Source organism: Notothenia rossii (assembly GCF_949606895.1).
Source record: "Notothenia rossii genome assembly, chromosome: 11".
Lineage (NCBI taxonomy): Eukaryota > Metazoa > Chordata > Actinopteri > Perciformes > Nototheniidae > Notothenia > Notothenia rossii.
Window position 1 is genome coordinate 45,761,730 of NC_136910.1, and position 11,735 is coordinate 45,773,464.

The 11,735-nt window shown below is 38.7% G+C and overlaps 4 protein-coding genes across 5 annotated transcripts in view; 1 reads left to right on the top strand and 3 right to left on the bottom strand.

The window, feature by feature from the left end:
* dym (dymeclin) overlaps window positions 1–397 on the bottom strand; it is a 52,053-nt gene extending 51,656 nt beyond the window's left edge. For both annotated transcript variants that reach the window (XM_079657986.1, XM_079657985.1), the window contains exon 1: window positions 167–397. The gene's annotated coding sequence lies outside the window, so the exon portion shown is untranslated. The remainder of the gene's footprint in view (window positions 1–166) is intronic.
* Window positions 398–1,030: 633 nt separating this feature from the next.
* On the bottom strand, window positions 1,031–3,401 carry c21h18orf32 (chromosome 21 C18orf32 homolog). The gene is made up of 3 exons (XM_079658366.1): window positions 3,265–3,401; window positions 2,186–2,401; window positions 1,031–1,390 (listed from the first exon to the last, which is right to left on the bottom strand). The coding sequence occupies exons 2-3, from the start codon at window positions 2,363–2,365 to the stop codon at window positions 1,325–1,327; spliced, it is 246 nt and encodes an 81-aa protein (XP_079514492.1). The 5' UTR covers window positions 2,366–2,401; window positions 3,265–3,401; the 3' UTR covers window positions 1,031–1,324.
* On the top strand, window positions 3,332–5,992 carry rad1 (RAD1 homolog (S. pombe)). The gene is made up of 7 exons (XM_079658365.1): window positions 3,332–3,489; window positions 3,847–4,047; window positions 4,257–4,365; window positions 4,463–4,620; window positions 4,778–4,878; window positions 5,219–5,317; window positions 5,458–5,992. Exons 1-7 carry the CDS (start codon window positions 3,433–3,435, stop codon window positions 5,633–5,635), a joined length of 903 nt encoding a protein of 300 aa, XP_079514491.1. The 5' UTR covers window positions 3,332–3,432; the 3' UTR covers window positions 5,636–5,992.
* Window positions 5,993–6,105: 113 nt separating this feature from the next.
* Window positions 6,106–11,289, bottom strand: bxdc2 (brix domain containing 2). The gene is made up of 10 exons (XM_079658364.1): window positions 11,080–11,289; window positions 10,634–10,745; window positions 10,456–10,499; window positions 10,306–10,376; window positions 9,082–9,131; window positions 8,718–8,791; window positions 7,539–7,589; window positions 7,106–7,207; window positions 6,863–6,991; window positions 6,106–6,753 (listed from the first exon to the last, which is right to left on the bottom strand). Exons 1-10 carry the CDS (start codon window positions 11,227–11,229, stop codon window positions 6,511–6,513), a joined length of 1,026 nt encoding a protein of 341 aa, XP_079514490.1. The 5' UTR covers window positions 11,230–11,289; the 3' UTR covers window positions 6,106–6,510.
* Between the last annotated feature and the right edge of the window lie 446 nt (window positions 11,290–11,735).

An 11,735-nucleotide genomic window follows, 5' to 3' on the forward strand; every position in this document is an offset into this window, starting at 1 on the left:
AATGTGAGTGTATACACGGTGTAGTGACAGTCACACGTCTGATAAACCCATAGCTTGATAATTTACTGATTCACGAGCATGTCCTGTTAACTATTGGCATTTTATTACTCAGTGTCCAGAGAGTAGCTAACATTCATGGCTTGTTTTCCATCAGCTGACCGCTTACCTGTCAGAAATGCTTCTCGTAGTTACCGCGGCTCTCTCTACTCCCAGGACCGTTAAAAGGCGACGGTTGCTTCCCCAAATTAAGAGCTTTGTCCAATTTTGATAGTCAAGTGTAATTTCAGTGCGCAAATACTTGAAACTGTAGCTAAATTGCGACAATTAAGTTTACTCTACATACTCCTTTCCACCATGTTTTCCACGTCGTCACCCCTTGCGTAATGACGACATATTATTACGTAGGTGACGTAGAAGATAGAACTAGGGCAAACAGATCTGCCTGATCTAAACTTAGATTTTCTATGTATATTTTCTAACCCCTTCTCAAGTGTACACTTAACACAGGCTAGTATCATATTTATAATGGCTGAATATAATCAATATGAAGATCCATGCACATTTTAGATGATAAATGTCAGCAAACTTGTGTGGGTTAAAAAAATAATCATATTTTTAAAAATAATGTCCTTTTTTCCCTTGATTAAGCTCAGTTTGCCTCAACAAAAGTTGAGAACAAATATTACACGCACAGGATGTATTAATGTGTGATGTATGCAGGTGTGCATGTATTCATTTATTTTCTTAGTTTTATCGATGGTTTTATCTGACATCTTACAGTTTATGTCTCATGTGATCAAACTGCTTTAATCTTTTTTCTTTCAAATATGTGATTAAAGACTTAATGCAGTGATATATTTTAAACTATATATTTACAAATATTATAATGCTGCTATTTGATATAGTTTAAAATACAAACAAAATCAAACCCTTATTGACATTAAAATATGAAGTGAGGACGCTTCAGGTCCATCTTGGTATAGGATCAATAAATGAGCATCTTATTTTACCTGAAGGTTTTTTTTTATTATTATTATTCATTAAACTACAAGATCCACATAGAAAAATGTTTCCATAGAGAGTGAAGAATCAACACAATACATTTATAAATCAATTCATAATTAACAAGGAAAGAATATCAATTATAACCAATCTCTTAAAGTTACTGTTATACAAATGGAATAAAATACATACAAGATCTGGACAATATGGAAGGTTAAAACCAATTATTGAAAAAAGTATGATAAATAAATGTATAGTTTCTCTATCTTATATTACTGGCATATTTACATTGTTTCAGAAGCATTATAAACATTTAGAGCTGTTAATCTGTCTTCTTATCTGCTGCTAATGTGGATCCGTTGGCAGTGGCTTCACCGTTGCTTTCAGGCTGAAATACATGAGAAGTAAAAACATTAAAATTATGTTATCCACAACCTTCAATCATATAAGAGACTCTAAACACCAACAACAGTATCAGTCATGGTTAGGCAAACTAAAAACCAACTTACCCTGAAAATTCAATCACTTTAAATGTGATAATAAATGTGAAGAAATAGACTCAGTAGAGGTTTCTCAATACTCAAATTTCCACATCTAGCCTGTTATTGTCTCATTATACTGCACTGTCAATGAATTAAAAGTAAATATATATAAGTCGTCATGAAGACATCTGTACATCAGAGTGCTGCTGTGCCTCCTGTCATCATAATGGACGTCTCTTTAAAATGACCGCTCAGAGGAGAGGAGTTCTCACTTCTCTAACCGCCTGCTGCTTCCACTCCTCTCTCCTCGGTTCCCCTCCTCAGTCCTCCGCTCGCATCTCCTGTGGGCGGCACCAAGTCTCGAGGAGAGGAGTCGAGGATAGAACTCGTGGAGGGGAAATTTGAGTATTGAGAAACCTCTAGAGTGTCTGGATGAGCTGTATTTAAGTGGTTCTTGTTAGGCCGTTTTAGAAACAGATATTTTTTGACAGATTTTAAAGCAATTATCTGAAATCCCCTGCACATGAACAGGGCATTAACAAATAAATACAATAAATAGATAATACATCTACTACATTCTACGTATATTCATTGTACACTGTTGATACCTACAGCCATTCACAAATAACTTAATTAATAAAAGGAAAAAGGTTTTTATTGATAAAATATCATAATAAATCATTAATTTATAAATAACTTACCTTTTGAGTCCCATTACTGTTGTTGGTAACTTGTTGGTCAGTAGTAGCCTTCTCTTGGACTGCTTTTTTGGGCCAGAATTTGTTAATTATGGGTGAAATGAAAGGATAGATGTAAGGCTCCAGGAACCTCTTGTAGACCCATAATAGGACAGGAATCACAATACAGGGGATGCACACCATGACTGCTGCTTTGACAGGACTCCCACAATAAAGAACCTAAAGCAGGGAGAAGACAGAGTTAAAGAAGGGTCAAGTATACTATTAAATATAAATAACAACATCAAGAAAAAACATATTCATATTGTGCCTTTATCTTAGTCATGTGTTACGTGTGATGCTATGTGATGCTATGTGATGCTAGGTGATGCTAGGTGGCTATTTGGAGCTGCCTGACCCAAACATTGTATATTTTCAATATTTGAAGTATAGATTTTTTTCTGCAATTTAATGGATAATGTTAAAAAATGTCATGTATTTTGTATTCAGTGACCAAATACATTTTAACATAATTGCACCCATCCTTGGTTTTGTCCAACTTCAAAATGTATATCTTCACTTATTATTCATAGTGCAGTGATGTATCTGTAGACAACCAGGACTGTGTTATGGACATATCTTAACAAGGGTGACTAAACACGTAGAATTCAAGTGTCAAGATGCCAAATGTATCCTCTTAAGACTATTCTCCGTATCATCTAATAACAACTTGTATTATGCATTTATCTACTAGTTCTCAAAGCAGTGAGGTTTGTAAACCAGCGACCTGTCAGTACAATTGGTGTTAAAGAGACTCATTTTTGTTCAAATAGTCCATAGAAGCATTATAGAGGCTGTTTTCATCTCTCCTTTGAACTCCAAATTGTCATGATGAGGGTTGTCTTAATACATCCAGGGTTGAGTCACTTCCAGATGACATTTAATCGTTTTTTAACGTATCGTTACTGATTAGCATACACCGTCATCATGGACTGTTAGCAGCTAATGCCAGCTTCCTGACATCTGACATGAGGTATTATACCTCTTACAGAGTTAACAGTATGTTTTAAGCCATATAACCTTAGCTGAGTATTAATTCTCACCTCTTTGGACTACGAAACACCACTATTGTCACGTATTGCCGCTGAAGACAGGATATTTCTTCTGTGTTTTTCGGCTGCGAAGTCTCTGGAAGTTTATTATCCACACATGCGCAGAACCGACTTCCGGTGTAGAAGAGACAACCGGAAGTTGATACATAAAAGGCATCCATGATAGAAGGGCGCCTTTCTTCAAAACAACGACACGAGATACTGAATTACATCTTTGTAAGTTTCTGACGCATTATTACAGTATAATTTAAAACCATTTATAACGTCAGTTCACCGGGAATGGTCAACAGTACACTAAATGGCACTGGAATCAGCCTCAGTTAAATATTTACGTAGTTTAGTAAATGTGATCCTATTGAAATAAGTCACAAACAGACAGCTAAATGACAGCTTCGTGCATGTATGGCACCTGTTTAACCTTTTTATTTGTTTGCCTCTGATTTCTCAAGGAAAATTGTATTCAGTATGCACCAAAATATACCTAAATTTGCTGCTTTTTTCATAGTTGTGTGCAGTTTTGTAGCCTGCTGAACATTTGCTGTAGTCTAAACGTCCTTTATGTCTTCATTACAGTGTCAAATGCCTCTCTCAACCCAGTCGCAAGGCGATGCGGAACAGTACGTTTTAGTGGCAAGTTTGGATAATGCTCGCAATCTGTCCAACATACTGAAAGCCATCACCTTCAAAGACCATGCCATCTTCAGCGCCACACCCAATGGACTGAAGGTCACTGTGGAGGACTCCAAATGTATGCAGGCCAATGCCTTCATCCAGGTGTGACCGCTTTACGTGTTTAATAATCCTTGTGCTTGTTGGATCAAGTTTAAAGCAGCAGAGTCTTGGTTTCCTCCAAATTATGATAGTCATACTTAAAATAATATCCATCAGAGTTATCAGGAACCAGAGGTATCCTAATATAATATAGTCCTCAAAAAGTATCCTGCAAATTGAGACACAAACTGACAAGTCTGCTTTGATTCCAGTCTGAAATCTTCCAGGAGTACACGATAAAGGAAGATTCGGTGGGTTTTCAGATCAACCTCACTGTTCTGCTGGACTGCCTCAATATCTTTGGAGGAAGCACAGCTCCAGGTGAATAAAAGGAAATGGAAAATAATCTGTTCAAACACAGTTTACTAAGAAGTTAGATTAATATCCATTGTCATTTCCTCCCTGTGTGTTGTTGCAGGAGTATCAACAGCCCTGCGGATGTGTTACAAGGGGTACGGTTACCCTCTGACCCTGTTCCTGGAGGAGGGGGGGGTAGTGACAGTGTGCAAGATCAACACCCAAGAACCAGAAGAGCCAGTTGACTTTGAGTTCTGCAGCACCAACGTCACAAACAAGGTGAACGTTGTGTGTAATGAAAGCGATAAACTACTTTTCTGTTTCCTTGCAATGTATGTCACTTACTTTACTAGCCAATAAGGGATACATATTAGTATCCGCATGTTTATTGAGAGCGATACACCACCTATAACTACGCTTTGACCTCTTTTTAAAGGTGATCCTGCAGTCAGAGAGTCTGAAGGAAGCCTTCTCCGAGCTCGACATGACCAGCGAGGTGCTGCAGATCACCATGTCCCCCAGCCAGCCATACTTCAGGTGTGTTTAATGCACAACTTGTATAGCATTTTGAAGCATCACTACTTGTCCTACAGTATCATGTTTAAAGGATTTGGTTCATTATTTGATGGTTTAAACTTAAAATAAACATTTAATTTTCAATCAATAATCCTACTGATGATGATATTAAAGGAGATATCCACACACTTATATCAATGCAGTGTTATACCTTTAGTGTTTATCAGTTAGGATTCTTTGATACTTTCAGCACCTTAGCAAAGCAATGGTCATCCTGCATTAACGATTAAATCTGTCAAGGTAAAGGAATCACACATCTTCCTTTCAGCTACAGTGTTCATTTGTTTGTTCTGCCCTTCAGGTTGTCTACATTTGGGAACTCTGGAAATGCCCATTACGATTATCCCAAGGACTCTGACATGATGGAGCTGTTCAAATGCACCAAGACACAAACCAACAGGTTAGCACTGAGAAAAATTGTTTCACCAACTGTTGTCACATTCTCCTTTTCTTATAATGACCACGTCTAGCCACACACTGAGGACAGTTAGTTTATCTATATGTCTGCAATGAGTTTTAACCCTGTTCTCCCTGTGACAGGTACAAGATGTCTCTGCTGAAGCCCTCCACCAAAGCCCTGGCCTTGTCCTGTAAGGTCTCTGTGAGGACAGACAGCAGGGGCTTCCTCTCTCTGCAGTACCTGGTCAGGAATGACGATGGACAGATCTGCTTTGTGGAATATTACTGTTGTCCTGACGAAGAGGTGGCGGAGGACTGAGGAATCTCCCTTTAAATGAGCATTGCCAACAGACATTTTGGAGCGTTGCTGCTGGATCTGGGGAAAGATAATGTTCCGGTTTGATCTTGTTAGGTACCTGTGTGCAGTTAAACCACCATCGTACATAATTTCATAGACAAACCAATTGTATATAGTTACTGTTTAATATGGAGACAGGTGTTTTGGTTCACATATCTCTTGCTATGCTATGTTAATTGCCTTTAACTTAATGAGCCAACAAAGTTGTTTAATTGTGGCCACATGTGTTCATACAATGTTTGTTTTCTAGATATTGCACCTTTTTGACACATGCAGTGAGCTGGATGATGGCTAATAAAATAAGATATTCTATTTAAATGTGAGGCAATGCAGGCCTTCAATTTCTCTACACATACATTGCCATGTTGAATGTGTATACTGACACATTTGACAACCATTTGTTTTGAGTATATATCAGATGACACAGACAGTAAGTTTAAATTGTTTAATTTTCATGACATAGAAAACAACTTTAGTCACTCAAAATCAATACTGTTTTTTTTACTTTTATCAAAAAGGCATGGAAACATTGTTTGCAGTATTGTTAAAGCTGAGACTCAAATGGCCAGCTACACTTTACACAGTATTTCAGAGTGAGGGAGTATAATATAAAATATGCCAACAGATATTAAACAAAACATGTGCAGGCCAGTATCCTCCAATACTGTCACTGATAATTAAATGAAAAGTTGTACATAAAATCTTCTTGTATGCTAACAAAAAACTCATATCGGACTTTAATCATGACTGCAATGTTGCATCACCACATTTACTGGAGGCAACATTGAACCATGGCAACAGTAAGCCATTCACTCAGCGTATTCCAGTCCATCCAGTTATTTGCGTGCCATCCTTTGCCTTTTGAAAGCTTTGTGTTTGTTTTTCTTCACTACTTTGGGCTCAGGCGCTTCCGTTTGAATGAGAACCGGCGTCTCATCAGCCGGTGTCAGGAAGACGTCAGCTGTAACATCTATAGTCACGTCCTCCTTTGTTCCAGCTCGCTTCAGTTTCTGCAACTCCTTCACCATCTGCTTCTCACGCACTCTGGCTGCCGCGGCTAGTCGGATCTGTCTCCGGTGCTGGAGGTGTGTGAAGAGGAAGGTGACAAAAAGTCAGACACTTTTTTTTCTAAAAGTTATATCCACATCACATGCTTATAATCTAAACTAGCATACAGTGGATCCTCACCATGTTAGGAGATGTGAAGTTGGGGTTTTCAAAGAGCGTAGGTCCTCCAAAGCTTCCCTGGAAGACCTTGATGAGGTTGAGAACAAAGCGAGGGCCGATCTCCACAAGAGCGGCGTCCTCCTCCATGATCTGAAAGTGGCACAGAAAAATTATTGCAAAGTTACAACCTTTCTAATGAAGTCTGAACACTGAACCCAACTAAAGAAGAGGATTAAAGCCTTGTGAGGAATAGTGGAACATTACCTGGTAGTTTCTGAACCATATCCTGTCGTCATTAATGGTGAATGTAAAGACGTGGTCCACAAAGGGCTGACTCTTAGGGTGGTACCGCGGGGTGGAAAAGGTCTAAAACAAATCAAATATATTTTAATTTAAAAAAAGAAAAATGCAGATATACCAACTTCTTAGTGATCTAACAAATGAAAGCTTGCTTATTGTTGGATATATAAAATCAATGCCAACAGCAAAGTCATATTACACAAAGTAAACTGTACTACAACACTGTCTATCTCAATTTAGATAACACAAAATAAACGTAATGTTTAATGGTTGTACGTTACAGTAAACAGCTCACATTTGCACAATGCCATCCTCTGGCTCCAGTTGAACAAAAGGTATTTGATAGATTATTACCAATTGTATATTAATGGCTTATGTTTGCATCTTGTACACATACCTGCGTGAAGAGCTCCTTCAGTACAGCAAGGTGAGGCTCCGAGTCAAATGTCTGTGCAGAAAACCAACAACATCCATTAAGGTTCAAGGCTTCTATTGTCATTTGTACATAGCTACAGTGAAGTTATGTCAATTACAATCTTAGGTCACAGGCTCCTCCAACAGTCCAACACAATACAACAGATACAATCGTGCAAGTAAATACAAATAAAATAGAATAGAAATAGTGCAAGAAGCATGCATTAATGCGTACTTCAGCCAGTTTGTACCATAAACTGAGAAACCCAAGATCCCTCATTACTAAGATCGCTGATGTGAAATGATGTACTAATAGTGTAAAGCAGGGCTTCTCAAACTCCGGACCAAGCTCCGGATCCGGACTGAACTGCAAATCAATCCAGACCAAACCCTGTGTCCCATTATAAAAAAAAACAAATCAGATTCTGATGTAAATGTAGTATATTTTCTTGTGTCTGACGCATTGTGAGAATGAGCGTGCATATATATTTACTTGTGTGCGCGAGCGTGACACGCTTTGCTGACCGCAAGTTACCGTGACTTTCTAAAGCTTCTAATGCCTTGTTTGCCAAGGTTCAAGGCATTGGCTACAGACAAACAGTGCGATTTCTCCCACTAGTTCAAACCACAATACTGTATGTATGAATTGAATGTGTGTGTTTACAGGGGCGCCGTTTGCCAATAGGCAAGGCAGGCAAGTGCTTGGACCAGAAGGGGATCCCCAAAGAAGGTAGATTTAAGAAGGTGCACAGCAACGACAACATGAAACACCCTTTAATTTACTGCAACGACATGTCGGGAAACCCCCTCAAGGGGGCCCCATGCATAGCGCGCTGAAACTGCTTCTTATATTCAGGGGGGGACTTTATTGGCACTGATCCGGACCAGTGACCTTGTATAAAATTCACAAGTGGACCTTTAACAACAAAGTTTGAGTACCCCTGGTGTAAAGAGTCTGGAGGTTTTTATTTTTCATAATGCATCAGAATCAAATTAGAAATGAGTGGGTTTATAGTACAAATAATGTTTTATTGTAAATAGATGAAAGGACAGGTATTTGTTGCACACCACTGAAGAGATATTAAATAATGATGAATGAAAGATGAATGATAAGATATTTAAATAACTGAAAACATGCCTCTCTCTGCCCAATGCTACTTACAGGATCGAAGGACAGCAGCGGCCTGGATCCCTTGAGGCAGTTTCCTGTCATCTTGAGTTCAGCCAGTGTGTGAACTGAGGAGGAAACAATCACATACAATAAGTAGTTGTCTAATATGGGGTTTTTCAATGGCCGATGATTGATATTTAGATAGCAGGGCGGCCCATGGTCCATACATCGAGTTCATTTTTTTATTGCATCCAATGAAACACAAATGAGACACACATTTGTTTGCTATAAGAACATTATTTAACAACACATTGTCTGTATCGTCTCACTTTGCTTAAGTAGCTCTGCATTCTGTCCGTAGTTCATTTGTTGCAAACCAAAACAAATATACATAAACTACATAAACGTTACTTACTGTTTTGAACCAGAAACTTTGCAGAAGGTCCATGAGGGCTGTTTGCAACCCTGTAAGGTAAGAATATACATGAATTTGCTTTAAATATGTTCTACACCACTCACTACAAAATCCTAATCTCAGAACAGTGTGCGAAAAAGCACACGTCCCACCGTCCGGGACGTGTTATTTACAATAACGGACAAGTAGATCTTTTAATTGACTTGTCCGGTGGACAAGTGACGTTTTTCGCCCTCATTTATTGACAAATTATTGACAAATTAAGTTTACAAAAGGCAGAACTCATTCGCAAATTGTCCGTGTCCGACATTGTTCGTTTAGAAATGTTAGTTTCGGTTCTGCTTGTCAATTCCTAAGGAAATGCATCTCGCCGCTTTCTGTACTGAGACAGGGGCATGGCGTGGCGGGACGTGTAGCACAGTGGCAGGGTTGGGAAGCAAAACTCGGTTCCGAGTAGGAACAAATAACAATTGTCAGGTCCCGGGATTAATAAGAGTTGTGAGGACAGGACGCGAGGCCGAACCCCGCGGACCGCAGCTCTCTCTCTCTCTCTATGCTCCGGATCAGCTGATCGCTGCAGCTCAGCGTCTCTCTCTCTCTCTCTCTCTCTCTTTCTACACACAGCGGATCCGCTGCCCGTTTAACAGCCTCATCTTTGTCAAACTTTCTTATGTTCTTTCTTTAACACGTAATGAAGATTATTAAGCGTTTTAGCTCCTGTGTTGTTAATATTGACCGCCATTTCCTTTATGAAGTGAAACAGCCTCCCTGTCTGTGTCCTCGCGTTTTCCTCACATCCCCGGACCCCCAGACTCGGAGGAGCACAGGGATGTCAGTATTGTTTATGAAGCAGGGTATAGAAAGTACATTATTGAAATGAACATACTATTTATTTACTTTTACAAACAGTGAGCAGCTGGGCAGCTGCAGCATGTGTATTGCAGGACATGTGTAAGCGTGCAAGCTTCTTTAAGTTGTAGAAAAGCGTACGCCTATAGGCTATGAAAATAATGTATTATTATTATTAGGCCTATAGTGTTGGACATGTGTGGTTGGACTCTGTCTCACAGGCAGGTTGCAGCATGTGTGTTGCCATATTTTCCATTCTGGACAAGTGAAAAATGTATTCGGACAAGTAAATTGCCAAACTCACTTGTCCATGGACAAGTACTCTCTAAAAACTTTTTCTCACACTGCAGAATGTAACATAGATCAAATACTCACCACATGTAGAGGTCCTGCTTCTTCTTGGCCTCAAAGAAGATGCATTTGTTGCAGTTTTTGATCTCACACACCTGGGGAAATGCAGATTTTCAGTTATGCTGTAATGCATGTGATAAAACATGGTGTTCAAACTTTGAGTAGCACACTCACCTCATTAACAACAAACAGCTTGTCCTTTCTGTCCATCTTTGTATCTGACAAACACAAAGAAATACCTCATTAATACGGCAGCGTACATGACAACATATTATCTCAACATGGGTGATAAAGTGGAGACAGCACTTGTTGGTTGAGAGGAATGATTCTTTATATGACAACAGGCACTAACCTGCTTTTGAATGAGGCATCATGGTCCTCAGGTCCTGCATCATGTGTCTTGTTCTGTAGTTGATGCCTCTTGAGGAGAAAATTAGAACCCTTTCCTTGTTTTTCCATTTGCCCTGTTCAAGAGAAGTTCATTTAGAATATAAAACAAATAAAAACCGTGTATAATTGTAGAGTTTCAGACATTTCCCCGTTGATTCAAATGGACTTTTAATCTTAAATAATAGTCAGGAAATCCAATGTTAGCTTGGCCCTGTTGTGTGAGTGTTGACCATAGATTAAAGTTTTAACAACAATAACTTTATTAAAAACAATGTATATGATAAAGCTACAGGTTGTAAGTGGTTAAGTATAATAATTACAAGAAATAACTTAGATAAAACAAACCCCCGTGTAATAACTTAGCTTAGCTACCATCGTCTGTGGCTAATAACAACCACAACCACTTACCTGTGAAACAGGTGCTGGAACTGTAATTTCATGTGTCTTCTCCTGTTCATTTTCTTTCGGTGCTTCACTTGTATCTGCTACAAATTTTGCTTTCTTTGCTTTTTTATTTCCAGGAGCCTGTCCTCCACGTTTTCTCTTGAACGCCGACATGTTTTTTACGCCGACACAGATCTCGCGCAGAATCGGACTCCAACAACACACGTGCGGACAGAGCAGAGGAAGCGCCCCCTGTGGCGAGGAGGTGGTACTGCATAGTGCACACTATAAATCACACAGCCAAATTAAAATGTTACCTTATAAATCAAAGTGGTCTACATTACACATTTGCATCGCATACACAGAGACATAAAAGTGTTGTTGAGTAGTCTTGCACTTTCTGTGAACTCAAAGAAACAATCAAAACCAAACATGCTTCTGATGCTGAGAGAAATATATATAGTATTTCTTTTACAGTTATTATGAAATTAAACAAATTATTTAAAATAAATAATTTGATCAACTTTTTTGCATTCAATATTTCTTACCAAAAGGTTCTACCAGCATACATACACAGTAAGCTCCTGAAGAAGGTTTTTTCAGAAATGTTTGACTAACTGGAATGAAAAAGTGATTGAATTATCTTATTTTATAATTCTTTTAAATGTAACATGCATTTA

Excerpts from the sequence above, each read along its gene's own strand:
- c21h18orf32 (XM_079658366.1), bottom strand. The coding sequence starts at position 2,365 with ATGGTGTGCATCCCCTGTATTGTGATTCCTGTCCTATTATGGGTCTAC. Across the intron at positions 1,391-2,185 it reads ACAGTAATGGGACTCAAAAG|CCTGAAAGCAACGGTGAAGC; the intron begins GTAAGTTATTTA and ends CATGTATTTCAG.
- rad1 (XM_079658365.1), top strand. The coding sequence starts at position 3,433 with ATGATAGAAGGGCGCCTTTCTTCAAAACAACGACACGAGATACTGAAT. Across the intron at positions 3,490-3,846 it reads AGATACTGAATTACATCTTT|TGTCAAATGCCTCTCTCAAC; the intron begins GTAAGTTTCTGA and ends TCTTCATTACAG. Across the intron at positions 5,318-5,457 it reads ACCAAGACACAAACCAACAG|GTACAAGATGTCTCTGCTGA; the intron begins GTTAGCACTGAG and ends TCCCTGTGACAG.
- bxdc2 (XM_079658364.1), bottom strand. The coding sequence starts at position 11,229 with ATGTCGGCGTTCAAGAGAAAACGTGGAGGACAGGCTCCTGGAAATAAA. Across the intron at positions 10,500-10,633 it reads GATGCCTCATTCAAAAGCAG|ATACAAAGATGGACAGAAAG; the intron begins GTTAGTGCCTGT and ends TGTGTTTGTCAG. Across the intron at positions 8,792-9,081 it reads AAAGTTTCTGGTTCAAAACA|TTCACACACTGGCTGAACTC; the intron begins GTAAGTAACGTT and ends TTTCCTCCTCAG.